Source organism: Somniosus microcephalus, chromosome 5 (assembly GCF_052327205.1).
Source record: "Somniosus microcephalus isolate GS21.2 chromosome 5, FLI_Smic_1.0, whole genome shotgun sequence".
NCBI lineage: Eukaryota > Metazoa > Chordata > Chondrichthyes > Squaliformes > Somniosidae > Somniosus > Somniosus microcephalus.
The window spans coordinates 219,377,222-219,392,585 of NC_140991.1; the positions used below are offsets into that span (position 1 = coordinate 219,377,222).

Genomic DNA, 15,364 nt, shown 5'->3' on the forward strand with positions numbered 1-15,364 from the left:
ACTGGAGAAAAGACTGTAAGAATCCCTGGAAGGATAGCAAGGGAAAGGATCCCACAGCCCCAGCCCATAAGGCAGGGCCAGGCATCCCTCCTGCAGTGATTGAGTCATTTTTACAGTCCCTACAGTCTCCTCTGACTGGCCAGGGGAGAGTAGCAGCCACCACCAGTGCTTTGACCCCATCTGTCCCACCTCACACTCAGCAATGACTAGAGCCAGCGCAACCTGTGGAAATGCTGAGGGGAGCAGGCCCTATGTTGAGATGGGGGTGAAGATGGTGCAGGGGAGATATTTGGTGGACACTGGAGCCTCCAGCACGGTGGCCCACTCAGAAGACCTGACCAATTCACCCCGGTCTAACAAGGTCCCATTTAGCTTAATGGGACCCACAGGGAAACAGGCAGCTGGGAGCGAACCTGAGAATAGAGATCCTCAGCCCACAGCAGGTACAAGCTCACAGGCTGCACAGGCAGGTGCAGTGGCTTGTATTAGGGGAGGAGCCATACAGGACCAGTGTAAGTTGTTTAAGCAGGGGGGCAGGGAAGGAGAGTTCTGGGACCCCTGTAGAGCAGGACCGGTAGCAGTAAGCCAGGACAAGGAAGGCACACAAGGGATAGCTTTGGCCCCGGACCAAAAGCAGCTCCAGGCCCAAGATTCCACATTTAAGGCCGCCCTGGTAAGGGAAAAGGATTTTGAACAGGATTACTGGCAGGCTGCCAGTTATATTAAACAATGCGGGTTGTTTAAGCAGGGGGCAGGGGAACAGGCAGCTGGGTTGTACCCAAGATTAGAAATCCCCAGCCTGCAGCACGTATGCACACACAGACTGCACACACAGGTGCAGGCGCGTGTATGAGAGGAAAGCTCCCCAGCACTTGGCCGGAGCAATTCCCCCTCTCTTGTGGGACTCCGGGGAGGAGCCTGAATCAGGTTTTAGACCTGAAGGGGTAGGCTGTCAGCCACCGGCAGCCAGTGGCAAGGGGTTGCCTGTCCCCAGCCCAGGTTTAGGAAGGGAGGGACCCAAAGGAGGAGGTCCCCAGCCAGCAGGGAGTGTGACCCGAGCTAAGAGTCTGCTCGCCGGGGTAACCCCACCAGTGACACTCCCTAGGTGGTCTCTTCGGGTACCCCAGCCCAAGAAAGTAGGGTCACCCACTTTCCAGTGGAGTAGGGCAGACTCCCGAGTCAGGGAGGAGCCAAAAGGCGGAAGTCCCCAACCAGCAGCCATAATCTGCGAGGGACCGGAAGCTGGAATCAGTCCAGCCACGCCGCAGGGAGCAGCCTGTGGCAGCCCAAACAGGGATTAGGCTGGCCGCCCAGAGACGGGTGGCGCTTGTATATAGCTTTGTTCAAGTAATGTGTATAAAGGATTAAGGTAGTACGTGTTAATTTTAATTATTATATTGCAATTCAGTCGTGGTAATTATTAGTGTATAAGTTTTAAGTATGGTACCGTTCCAGAATTGTATTGTGAATCGAGGTCGCGGGACCTGATCACACTCCCTCGAGCCAGGGGATCTGGCTAGATGTCTTTTTAGTCTTTTCCAGAGGTCCGGAAGGTACAGAGGACCATCGTGTTTTGGGTGATTCGAGAAAGGAAGCACCCCTAGTCCACGAAGGAAAGGGTCTGCAGGAAGCAGATGCCCACAACATTTAAACTGTTATTGGAAATTCGATTAAGATTAAGAATTTACAAAGCTTGTTAATTATTGTTTGGAGTTAAGGGAACAAATTGCATATGCCTATGAATTGTTATGTTTGCATGGCGAAAATTTGAAAAACATTTATGGCTGAAGAATAGTGCCACTTAATAAAGTGTCAGACAATTGCATTTTAATTAAAAAAAAGGAAGCTCGTTTTCTTCCATGTGTATTTTTAACAGATATGTTGGCTTGCTGATAATCCCATTGAAGATGTTGTATCATGATAAAACTATGTCGCAAGTGGTGCAGGGGCATTGGACCCCTCCATGCTTGAATTATTGTGAATGCAGTGATGCAGGGGCATTGAACCCCCTCCGTGTATTGATTATTTAACTAATCTTGTTTTTCTGTCGATAGATGCTTACTGTGTACTGTGATTCTCTCTGGGTAGGGGAGATGGAGGTGTCGGGGGATCAAAGATAGATTTAGATAAGTATAAGGGAAGGTTGTTTGTGGGGGGTCAGAAATTATTGCTCACCTTTGGACAGGATACTACAAGCAAGTTTTAGTATCCGATGGGGGACTGTAAGATTTTGCAAGAATTTCCGAAATTTCTACAGCCGAAGATTAAAGATCACCTGGGTAGAATATACCTTTAAAAATCCAGGGATCAAAATGGCCATCAGACCTCGTGGCAGAAGACAAAAGACAGTCTCTCTGCAAAGCATAGGCTGACAAAAAGGACTTGAAAGGCAACCTGTGTGTGTGCTGTGAAAAGGATAATCAAAGATGGCTGTCCGACCTCGTGGCAGAAGACACCACACAGCCTGTGTGCATATGAAAGGGAAAATCAAAGATGGCCAACAAAGGATTTAGAGGAAAAAAAACAGCCCCTGAAGCAATGGAGTATTTAAACTGTCAATCAAAGGCAGTTCGAGGAGTTTCACTGCAGGACAATCGATGTTTGTTTACAGGAAGTCTACAATGTTGACACAAAGGCTTAACCACTTGAGACTGCCAATCAATTGCGGTTCCAGTGACCACAGGACAATGGCTTTGTTCACACTAACATCCAAGGGCTGTTTACTCAGCAATTAAGGAAATAGACATGTTTTTTTCAAACCAAGACAGCTCTATTCAAACCCATCACGATGAATGGGGATACATTCAAAAACCCTTCATAAGGGAAATGGGTAATTCATCCAAACCCCATCACAGTTAATGGGGACAGTTTGGATCCCTTTTGTTCAGCCCAGATACATCCGGATTTGGGCAGGAAGATTTCGGCCCCAAATGGGGTATAAGATAGCTTCTCAAGAAGCCATCTCTCTCTCTCTCTGCAGCCTCGCCTCCGTGCCCTATCTACAACTCAGGAGCCCGCCCAAGGGAGTGGAATACCAGCAGTTACTTTTAAACACTGGGGTATCTCCATTTCAGGGTGGTGAAGAATCTAAGACCGCAGGGGCATGGAGCAGGCGTTTCAGTGGTGAGCATAGTTTTTCTGGCCTATCACAAGGCAACTTAGATAGGTATTTACAGGTGGGAATTAAGGCGGATTTTGTTAAATTGTGATTTTAGTCAATTTTCCCTCATTGTGTCCGTTTTCTCCTCCCCTGTTAAGTAACAGTGTTGCACTAAGCAAAAGAGTGCTGTAGTGGACACTAAGTACTGTGAGAAGTAAAGTGCTGCACCAGTTATAAGTGCTGTATTTAAGTAAGAGTGTACTGTATTAAAAGTGCTGTATTTAAGTAAAAGAGTGTTGCACTAAGCAAAAGAATGCTGTAGTGGACACTAAGTACTGTGAGAAGTAAAGTGCTGCACAATTATAAGTGCTGTATTTAAGTAAGAGTGTACTGTATTAAAGGTGCTGTATTTAAGTAAAGGAGTGTTGCACTAAGCAAAAGAGTGCTGTAGTGGACACTAAGTACTGTGAGAAGTAAAGTGCTGCACTAGTTAAAAGTGCTGTATTTAAGTAAGAGTGTACTGTATTAAAAGTGCTGTATTTAAGTAAAAGAGTGTTGCACTAAGCAAAAGAGTGCTGTAGTGGACATTAAGTGTACTGTGTTAAGTAAAAGTGCTGTATCGAGCACAGGTGTGTTGTATTCATTATTTTAAGTTGTTTTCTTTTTGTTTCAATAAATACTGGTCTGTTTTGCACCCAACCACGAGTCTCGTTTCTGTCTACATCGCTACCGAATAAGTCCGGCGGTCTGAACCAGGAAAGGGGTGCGCTTCGAAACCACACGGGGATCTGGAGCTGCTCAGAGGCTTCTGACTGGCCAGAGACAATAACCCCATCCCCATTAATAATTCCTACAAAGCCTCTCCACCACCTACAACCCAGAAGTAAAAAGTGTGATGGAGTACACTCCACTTGCCTGGATGGATGCAGCTGCAACAACACTCAAGAATGCTCGACACCATGCTTGACAAAGCAATCCGCTTGATTGGCATCCCATCAACTAGTTTAAACATCCAGTCTCTCCCCCACCGGTTCACCGTGGGTGCAGTGCATCCTATCTACAGGACGCACTGCAGCAAATCACCAAGGCTTCAAAACCCACAACCTCCACTAACTAGAAGCTTCAGAATGATTAAGCTGCTTGTTGACCCCATTGTCACTCTTGAATGTCCACTCCATGTAGTGTTAAAGCAGATTAATAGATATGTCTCCTGTGCCTTTTCCAAACTTAATAACACATAGCAGTACAAATACATTACTCTCTTAAATTCTAAATTCTATCAGTTTGCTTTAGCTGTTGGCTAATTGTGCTCTCCCTCTGTGCTGGCTGGGCTCAACTGTGATGTTGGCTATGGACAAAAAAACCTGTCAGCACTCATTATGTAGGCTGAAATATTTAAAAAATGGCCATTTGAGAACAATAGCACACTGTGGCCAGCAGCCATTGAATTGTATTCCACTTTGAGTTACCACCTTAAGAAGAGGGAGAATGAAAGGAAAACATGATTTTTTTTTTAAAAAAAACAGCTTGCCTAAGGATGGCATTGTTATTTTTAGCACTCAATGTTGCATTACATTTAAAGAAAATTAACCTGTTTTTCTAATTGCTGTGGGTGATCTCTTCATCATAGATACAGACACATCTATCTGAGATATTATCTGACTGATCAATCACATGGATATAAGTAGTTGTCTGTTAATTTATTATTATCTCTATCCTAAATGAAAGGCATAATCACCCACCAGAAGCTGTCCTGCAAAACAGGTGAAGAGGATGAGGACGAGTGTGAGGAAAGCAGTTCCAAATGAAATCCCAAGAATAGAAGTTCTACAAGAAATCCAAATATTTCATTTAAAATAAATGTATTTTTGATCACTTACACAAATCGTATTAACAGTTGCTGAATTAACCAATATGTGTTTCAACTTTGGCCTACCATCAAAACAGCATCTCACATCTCCCAAGATATCCCAAAGTGTGTCACATATATTGAATTACTTTTTCTTTTACAGCAATTTCATTGCTCCACAAATAGCAATGGAATGAATGGTAATTTATTTTGGTGGTGTTGATTGAGAGAAGAATGCTGGCCAGGAACCTGCTCGTCTTTTAATGGTGCCATAGGATCATTAACATCTACCTGAACCACTGGACTAGGCATATAAGACCTTGGTTTAATGTGTCATCTGAAGGACACACCTCCAACTGCGTACCTGCTTAGATTATGCAGTCAAGTACCAAAATTGAGCATGAACTCACAATCTTCTGACTATGGGGTAAAAGTGATTCTAAGTAAGCCAGCTAACATTTAAAGAACTTCTGCTGATGGATAATGGGGTACTATGGCTTGTTGACTCCCTAAGTTGCAGCACCATGGAATTCCGTGAGTTTAAATCAGTTTTCTGATTTCCAATCTCAGCCACTGTGGGAAAGCACTGACCATAGGTCTAGCCTTCCTCTAAAACGGAAAAACTTAGTTGAGAGAGTTGTCCCAAGCTGCTGTCAACACACATTACACATTTTAGCACCCAATTCAAGAGTGCATGGGTGGAGGCTGACAAGGAAGGGTGGTGGCTGCTGTCTAGAAAACAGTTGGTATATACCATGGCCAACCATGGCATGGAGAAGATAAAATAGAAGTTAGCACTCCTATTTAAAAATAAAATCACTCTCATTGACTCTATTAACATGTATTACATAACAGTCACTTAACAAAGCCAAATCCGTAGCAAGTAAAGATCTCATTTGTCATATGAGCCTTATAATAAATGTCCATCAAATTCACTAGTAATGTATCAAAGTTAGGTGCACATAGTCATGTAAAACAGGAAAGCATCAAACAATGCTACCAGTCAAGTTGAATATATTATTATTACTGAATTAAAAGCAAAGATATAAAAATCAAATACACAACATGATAATCAAAGAATCTTTAATGCATCATTAAATGCTAGGGCCTAGAAATTCAGTGGTGTTAGCGCCCACTTAGCGCCTAAAGAGGTCTTTTGCGCCGGCGCTGTTGGTAGCCTGGAATTCAGTGTAGCGCAAATGGTGGCGTTAGCCGGTAGCGCTGCGCCGGCACCGATGACGTCATCGGTGTGCGCAGCGCCCCGGTTCCAACGCGATGCCGGCCCGACGCCCAAATTCAGTTTTGGCCGCCTCTCCCGTAGCGGGCGCAAAGAGCGTTTGTAAAACGGGGCCTTGCAGCTCCGAGAGGCCGGGGCGTAAAGGTGGAGGTGCGGCCGGCCGCTTTCCCGGCGGCCGCTTGGCCGCACCTTCCTCCCCGGACTCCCACACCACCCCCCCCGTGGCATTGGTCTCTGACCCCCGCGAGCCCGGCACTTCTCCGTGGTGCCGGGCTCATTTGCCGGGGGAATCCAGCGGCGATCTCACGGCTGCAGGCAGCTCCTCCTTAAGAGAAGGAGGAGGCCTGCAGTACCCCAGCCTGCCGCACCGCATCGGGTGGCGCTGCGGCAGCTGGACGCCTGAAATTGACTTTCAGCGCCCCAATCGGAGGCAGCCAAACCCTGCAATAACGCCCGCCTCCGTCTTGGGGCGCTGCAACTGAATTTCAGGCGGGCGCTACGGGAATCCGGGCGTGCGCTAACTTTCGGGCGCTAAAGACCTGGCGCGGCGATAGCAAAATTCTAGGCCTAGGTATTTAATTATTAAAATATGGAGAGGTTAGTAAAGCTTTATCTTGTAGTCCCCCCTTTTATATTTCAACCCTGCTCTATTCACATTAGTATCTCTCCATCAGCATATATCATAAATATTTTTTATGCAGACTGCCTCAATATAATCCCTTGGTCAACCTGCCAGGGTTGGACTCAAGCCTGGGGAATGAGGAGAAATTTTGTGACAATTGTCAAGTCTGCTAGGATTTTTCATAGACTCTCAATAGGCTAGCCTACCACTGGTGGTAGATTGTTTCCTGGATTGATGTGGGTAGGGTCTCCATGCTATTTTTCTTTTCTTTTATTGATGACACAGTTGACAAGAGCAAAACAAAGTCACTAAGGAAAGCATAATGTAAATGATGGTTCACCAGTTAAGAATTAATTTCTCCAGCATCATAGCTGCTGAATCAAGAATAAATTGAGTTTAACATGTGAAAAATCATTCAGAGGATTAACAATTTTGTTGATGATTTACATTTTAAAGATCCGCTTGTAGCAGCATCTACAGGTGTAAAGTGCTTCCTTAAAAACACGCGATTCATTATAGAAGGGTATTGGGAAGGGAAATCAAATAATCAAATTAAATTGCAGAAGTCAATTATCACTTCTGTTATTATAGCCCGTATTTTCCGATGCCTATGGGTGTGTACCCGCTGTGTACACACCCATAGGGACATCGGAAATGCCGGTTTCAGGCATGCACAGTGCATGGGCTGAAAACCAGCATTTCCGATCTGTCAAGAATGCTCTTGACAGATTGGATGCCTGCCCTGGAGACAGGCCTCTGCGGGGGAGAGTTCCACTTTCTGCAGAACCTCCGCCCGCTGAAAACCCTTAGAAATCTTACGCCTGGTAAACGCAGGGGTAAGGCCTGCTTTTACCAGCATAGGAGTTGAAAAAAGTTTTTTTTTAAATTTCACTCATTTATAATTTTAAAATACTTTTAAAAAAGGTAAGTTTATTTTTAGCCCTGTAAAAAACTTTAATTCTTTTCAAAAATAAATTTTTGTTTCAAATATTTAATTTAATGTAATTTTCACTCATTTTAAAAACGTGATGGCTTTTTTAAAATGTATTTAATGTTTTAGTGTCTTTTTGGGGTGATCTCCATTCATATATTTGACAGGTCTATCTGTCAAAAGTATGAAGGGAGATTCCCTTTTCCTATTGGCTGGCCTGGCCCACGTGATCCCAGGGACGCTTGTGAACCGCATGCGCCCCTGGGATACGTGGGCCCTGTGCATTTCGACTGAGGAGAGGCCCAGGAGCGGAAGTGTCCGGACCTTGGGAGCCTTCAGGTAAGTTCATAGATTTTTTTTCGATAGGAGGCATCCGCACGCAGGAAGCCTCCTATCGGAAATTATGGGCCTTAGTATCATGACAGTGTCAAGGGCAAGTCACAAAATTCGATTTTCATGAAGTGAAGAATGTTTTTACAATACAAATTAAGTTGCACTTCAGAACGGTCTCCGCTGCAGCCTTCTAATGCTGGCTTTCCCGCCCAGCAGCCAGCCAGCCAGCCTCTCAATCTGACCGACTGCGAGGAGGGAAGTGGAGTAAAAAAATGACAATGAGATCCTGCCTTTAAATTCGTCAGGACTTCGACATTCCTGGCATTGCCAGGTTCATCCCCACACCGCACCCCCCGGGAATTGTATGTTGTTGATTTTAACTTCACAATATGAAAACTTTACAGGAGTGGCAATCCACTTAAACAGTGGAAGATTTAATTGGCAGTGGGAGACATCCTTCTCATTTCTACCTGTCTACCAACTTACCCATTATTTATCAGTTCACATCCTGTGTTTCCCTTCAGTTTGCTTTTTCAGTTTTTTTTAGACCCAATTAAATTATTTAATTCACATATTAGTTCAGATACTGTCCATCAAAGGTGTATGAATTATGATGAGTAAGTGTCATGAATGATAGATACATCATGCATTTAATTAAAAATATAAATTTGGATCTAAATAATATATTTGCATACATATCTGTAAAGCAAGCATCATTTTGTTTCCAAAGAGTGGAAGGACATAGACATAGAAACATAGAAGATAGGAGCAGGAGTAGGCCATTCGGCCCCTCGAGCCTGCTCCGCCATTTAATGCGATCATGGCTGATCATCCAAATTCAGTACCCGGTCCCTGCTTTCTCCCCATATCGCTTGATCCCTTTAGCCTTAAGAAATATATCCAACACCTTCTTGAATATATTTAATGAACTGGCCTCCACCGCCTTCTGTGGTAGAGAGTCCCACAGGTTCACCACTCTCTGGGTGAAGAAATTCCTCCTCATTTCTGTCCTAAATGGCCTACCCTTTATCCTTAGACTGTGTCCCCTGGTTCTGGACTCCCCGACCATCGGGAACATCCTTCCTGCATCTAGTCTGTCCAGTCCTGTCAGAATTTTATAAGTTTCAATGAGATCACCTCTCATTCTTCTAAACTCCAGCGAGTACAAGTCCAATCGACCCAATCTCTCCTCATACGTCATTCCTGCCATCCCAGGTATCAGCCTGGTGAATCTTCACTGCATTCCCTCCATGGCAACAACATCCTTCCTCAAATAAGGCGACCAAAACTGCACACAATACTCAAGTTGTGGTCTCACCGAGGCCCTGTACAACTGCAGCAAGACATCCTTGTTCCTGTACTCAAACCCTCTCGCTACGAAGGCCAACATACCATTTGCCTTCTTAACCGCCTGCTGCATCTGCATGCTTACCTTCAGCAACTTGTGCACAAGGACACCCAGGTCTCGTTGCACTTCCCCTTCTCCCAATCTATTGCCATTTAGATAATAACCTGCCTTCATGTTTTTGCCACCAAAGTGGATAACCTCACATTTATCCACATTATATTGCATCTGCCATGTTTCTGCCCAATCACCCAACATGGCCAAATAATCCTGGAGTTTCTCGACATCCTCCTCACAGCACACACGCCCACCCAGCTTTGTGTCGTCTGCAAATTTGGAGATATTACATCTCGTTCCTTTGTCCAGATCATTTATATATATTGTGAATAGCTGGGGTCCAAGGACCAAACCCTACGGTACCCCACTAGTCACTGACCGCCATTCGGAAAAAGACCCGTTTATTCCAACTCTTTGCTTTCTGTCTGCCAACCAGTTCTCTATCCAAGTCAATACCTTGCCCCCAATCCCATGTGCCTTAACTTTACACGCTAATCTCTTATGCGGGACCTTATCGAAGGCCTTCTGAAAGTCCAGATACACCACATCCACTGGTTCTCCCTTATCTATTTTACCAGTTACATCCTCAAAAAATTCCAGTAGATTAGTCAAGCACGATTTACCTTTTGTGAATCCATGTTGACTTTGTCCGATCCTGTCACTGTTTTCCAAGTGCTCTGCTATTACATCTTTTATAATGGACTCTAGCATTTTCCCCACTACCGATGTCAGGTTTACCGGTCTGTAATTCCCCGTTTTCTCTCTACCACCTTTTTTGAATAGTGGGGTAACATTAGCTACCCTCCAATCCATGGGTACTGTTCCAGATTCCATCGAATGTTGGAAGATGATCAGCAATGCATTTACTATTTCTAGGGCCACTTCCTTAAGTACCCTAGGATGTAGATTATCAGGCCCTGGGGATTTATCGGCCTTCAGTCCCATCAATTTCCCTAACACCATTTCTCTACAAATACTGATTTCTTTCAGTTCCACCCTTTCATCAGACCCTATGTTCCCCAGCATCTCTGGGAGGTTATTTGTGTCCTCCTTTGTGAAGACAGAACAAAAATATATATTTAGCTGGTCTGCCATTTCTTTGTTCCCCATTATAAATTCCCCTGATTCTGACTGCAAGGGACCTACGCTTGACTTCACCAATCTTTTTCTCTTCACATATCTATAAAAGCTTTTACAGTCAGTTTTTATGTTCCCTGCAAGCTTACTCTCATATTCTATTTTCCCCTTCTTAATTAATCCCTTTGTCCTCCTTTGTTGAATCCTAAACTGCTCCCAATCCTCAGGATTATTGCTTTTTCTGGCCAATTTATATGTCCTCTCCTTGGATCTTATGCTATCCCTAATTTCCCTTGTTAGCCACGGTTGAGTCACCTTTTTTGTTTTATTTTTATGCCAAACTGGGATGAACAAATTCTGTAGTTCATCCATGCGGTCTTTGAATGTTTGCCATTTGCCATTGCCTATCCACCGTCAACCCTTTGAGTGACATTCCCCAATCAATCCTACCGAACTCGTGCCTCCGTCCATCGTAGTTTCCTTTATTTAAATTTAGGACCCTAGTCTCTGAGTCAACTACTTCATTCTCCATTTAATGAAGAATTCGATCATATTATGATCGCTCTGACCCAAGGGGTCTCGTACAACAAGATTGCTAATTAATCCTTTCTCATTACATAATACCCAGTCTAAGATGGCCTGATCTCTGGTTGGTTCCTCGACATATTGGTCCAGGAAGCCATCCCATAAACACTCCAGGAATTCCTCCTCCACAGTATTGTTACTAATTTGGTTAGCCCAACCTATATGTGGATTAAAGTCACCCATGATGACTGCTGTGCCCTTATTGCACGCTTCTTTAATTTCCCTTTTAATGCCATCCCCAACCTCCGCCTTACTGTTTGGAGGTCTATATACCACTCACACTAATGTTTTCTGCCCCTTGGTATTTCTCAATTCTACCCATACAGATTCCACATCATCAGAGCTAATGTCCTTCCTTACAATTGTGTTAATTCCCTGTTTAACCAGTAATGCTACACCACCTCCCTTTCCTTTTTGCCTATCTTTCCTGAATATCAAATACCCCTGGATGTTGAGTTCCCAGCCTTGGCCATCCTTGAGCCACGTTTCCATAATCCCAACCAAAACATATTCGTTTACCTCTATTTGCGCAGCCAATTCATCCACCTTATTACAAATGCTCCTCGCATTAAGACACAAAGCCTTCAGGCTTGTTTTTTTAACGCTCTTAGACCTATTAGAATTATTATTTACTGTGGCCACGTTTGATTTAAACCGTTGATTTCTCTGACTGCCACTTTTGTTTTTCTCCTTCCTATCTTTTGCTTTTATCCTTGTTTCCCTTTCCTCTGTCTCCCTGCTCAGGTTCCCAACCCACTGCCATTTTAGTTTAAACCCTCCCCCAGAGCACTAGCAAACACTCCCCCTAGGACATCAGTCCCGGCCCTGCCCAGGTGCAAACCATCCGGTTTGAACTGGTCCCACCTCCCCCAGAACCAGTTCCAATGTCCCAGGAATTTGAATCCCTCCTCGTTGCACTATTCCTCTAGCCACGTATTCATCTGAAATATCCTTCTATTTCTACTCTGACTAGCACGTGGCACTGGTAGCAATCCTGAGATTACTACCTTCGAGGTCCTATTTTTTAACTTACCTCCTAACTACCTATGTAAGAGCCATAAAAGCTTAAGAAAATACTTTAAAATAGTGGCTAAATGGCATAATACAGTTAATTTACCTGAACGACTTATTGTATTAAGAAACCCCCTATTTTCTTGCTCCAGTAGTATAGTCCGACACCCCCTTCATTCTTGCCACAATGGAACAGTCCCTAAGCCACACATGGGTGCAGCCATCTTACAGTTTTAAACTGCACGTGGTGAAAGAGGCAGAAGCTGTGAGGTTTGGAGCAGTACAGTTTTTGACCGTGTTCGTTTATACGTGTTTGCTTTGTAATTCTGTTTGTTAAGTGTTATAGTAAACCATTTAAAAGACAAAGCTACGTTTGGGAACGTTTTATTTCGACACGCGTCTACTCGATGTTAAAAGCCCCACAGCCCAGTGGCCTGCCTGTTTGGAAACTAAGAAGCGCCACTACATTAGTCAAAAACTAGCTCCCTAAGAAGGAAGGGACGGAATCGTCGGCGAACGTATACATGAATGGTCACGGAGCCAGACGACAATTTAAGAAAGCGAAGGTACAGTGACTGTTACTTGCTTTGTTCATTCTGTTGAGAAGCTAAATAAGAGCTGCGGGTAAAATGGCCGAGGCCTTACGGAGCCAGGAGCTTCCCCCAGCCAGAAGGATTGCTGGCCAAAAGAGGGAAATAAAGCTCACCCCAAAGGCAAGGGAAGAGAAGTTACATAGAAGCATAGGTGCAAGGAAGGCTAAATTAGTTCAGATAACTGGAAAAATGAAGATAATTGATCGTCTCATGGAAGATAATGCTAATATTAAGAAAGCTGAAGACATGATGTATTACGATTTCTCCAAGCTGCATGAAGAATTTAATATACTCAATGAAGATGTATTAGCACTTCTGTCTGAAGAAGAGGGAAGCACTGATCAGCACGACTGGTTTGATCTTAAATCAACCAGCATTAAGGACTATATCAAGGCCACGGAGCAGTGGATGTTAAAAATTCGTCAAGATGCTGATACAGCAGAGAAAGATAAGGTTGACGATGAAGTCGGACCAGACGATAGCATTTCAGAGACTTCCGCCAGACCGAGCAAAAATCGAAAAGAAGGTAGCTCTGTTTCTGGACGCAGGTCAGTCGCTTCTACCACAAGCTCGGCGCGACGCATGAGAGCGGAGGCTGAACGGGCGGCGTTGATGGCGCGCGCAGCATCTTTAGATGAGAAGCAAGCTCTTGAACGGGAAGAGGCCCAACTGCAGGTCCAAGAGGCCCAACTGCAGGCCCAACTGCAGGCCCAACAGGCCCAACTGCAGGCCCAAGTGCAGGCCCAACAGGCCCAAGTGCAGGCCCAGCGGGCCCAGGTGCAGGCAAAGAAAGAACGGCTGGAGATGAAAACAGCTATCGAGGTCTCAGATGCCAGGTTGAGTGCGTACGAAGATTATGAAGGCTCACGGGACGGCGGGAGCCACTGCCAGTCAACGTTGCCACATAGAGTTGGATCCAGGGCACCTTCAAGAGTTACAACAGAGCCCGAAAGCAATTCCCCGGCATTACAGCGTGGAAGAGTGGCCTCTCCACTAACAGGAGCACGTGATGCTACCCCAGACGTCAGACGGTCTAGACTAGACCCTGCTGATGACCACCAGAGGCCTGAAGACACAGGGAGAAGCCTATACCGAGTGATGCAACGTCAGAACGAAATTACAGAGATGCTTGTAAAACAACAGAATCTGTTTCGACTCCCTCAAAGAGACATACCAGTGTTCCAAGGCGACCCACTCAAGTATAAGCCCTTCATCAGATCCTTTGAACAAGCCATTGACTCCAAGACAGAGAGCAGCAGTGATAAGTTGTACTACCTGGGACAGTACACCAGTGGTAAACCACAAGACCTGGTCAGAAGCTGTGAACACATGAGACCGGACCGGGGATACATAGAAGCCAGGAAGTTGCTGCAGGAGCACTATGGTAACAAGCTGAAGATAGCCACTGCATATATCGAAAAGGCTACCAAGTGGCCACAGATCAGATCGGAAGACGGAGAGGCATTGAACGCATATGTTCTCTTCCTCATAGGATGTCGCAACACCATGGAGGATGTTGAATTCATGGAAGAGATGGACAATCCTACGACTATGAGAATCGTCATCTCTAAGCTTCCTTACAGGATGAGAGAACAATGGAGAAGAACAGCCTTTGAGATAATGGAGAGACGGAAAAGTAGAGCCAGGTTTGCAGACTTAGTGAATTTCATAGACAAACAGGCTAAAATTGCTAGGGACCCATTGTTTGGAAACATCCAGGATGTCAGCCCGACCACCGATGGAAGAGTGAAAGCCAAGCCTGCTGAATCAAAGACTCTCAGGAAAGGTGGTTCCAGGGGAAGCAGCTTTGCAACTATCGTCACTCAGGCCGAGGAAGAAAGGCCCCAGAACTCATCTCCCAAAAAGAGCAGCACAGTGACGCCTGCTAATGCCTTTCAGAAGCCATGCTTATTCTGCCAGAAGAATCATACATTGGATTTCTGCAGCGACATCAAAGCACAGCCACATAAGGACAGAATCGAATTCCTGAAGTACAACGGCCTATGTTTTGGATGTCTCTCTCAGGGGCACCTGAGTAGAAACTGTAAGCAAAGAACAACATGCAGAGAGTGCACTCGGAAACATCCCAGTCTGCTGCATATCCATAAAGAAGAACAAGTCTCTAAGAAGAGTGAAGAAAACAATACCGACGAGAAGGTTGTTTCAAGTGCTCTGGTGTCGCTAGAACCAGAGACTTGTGGACTCACTGGGGCCGGTGACAGTGACTGTATTCTTGCCATCGTACCAGTAAGGATCAAGTCTAAGAGGAGTGAGAAGGTTGTGGAGACTTACGCCTTCATGGATCCAGGTAGTTCAGCAACGTTCTGCACAGAATCACTCATGCGACAGCTGAACGTTAGAGGCAGAAGAACAGAAATCCTATTACGCACCATGGGTCATGAGAAGTCAATGCAAAGCTATATCCTGTCAGACCTAGAAGTGTGTGGACTTGAAGAGAAGGACTTCATAGACCTGCCTAATGTTTTCACACAGAGGGAGATTCCTGTTAGAATAGGGAACCTAGCCCTGCAGAAGGATGTGGATAGATGGCCCTACCTAGAAAAGGTGCGTCTCCCATACATTGAAGCAGAAATTGGCCTATTAATTGGAACCAATGCCTACAA

General features: G+C 44.9%; 1 protein-coding gene across 5 annotated transcripts in view; it reads right to left on the minus strand.

Annotated features, from left to right (window-relative positions):
• adcy2b (adenylate cyclase 2b (brain)) overlaps positions 1-15,364 on the minus strand; it is a 779,528-nt gene that overhangs the window by 164,482 nt on the left and 599,682 nt on the right. For all 5 annotated transcript variants that reach the window (XM_085988701.1, XM_085988702.1, XM_085988703.1 and 2 more), the window contains one exon: positions 4,843-4,927. In XM_085988701.1, coding sequence (XP_085844827.1) covers positions 4,843-4,927 — 85 coding nt within the window. The remainder of the gene's footprint in view (positions 1-4,842; positions 4,928-15,364) is intronic.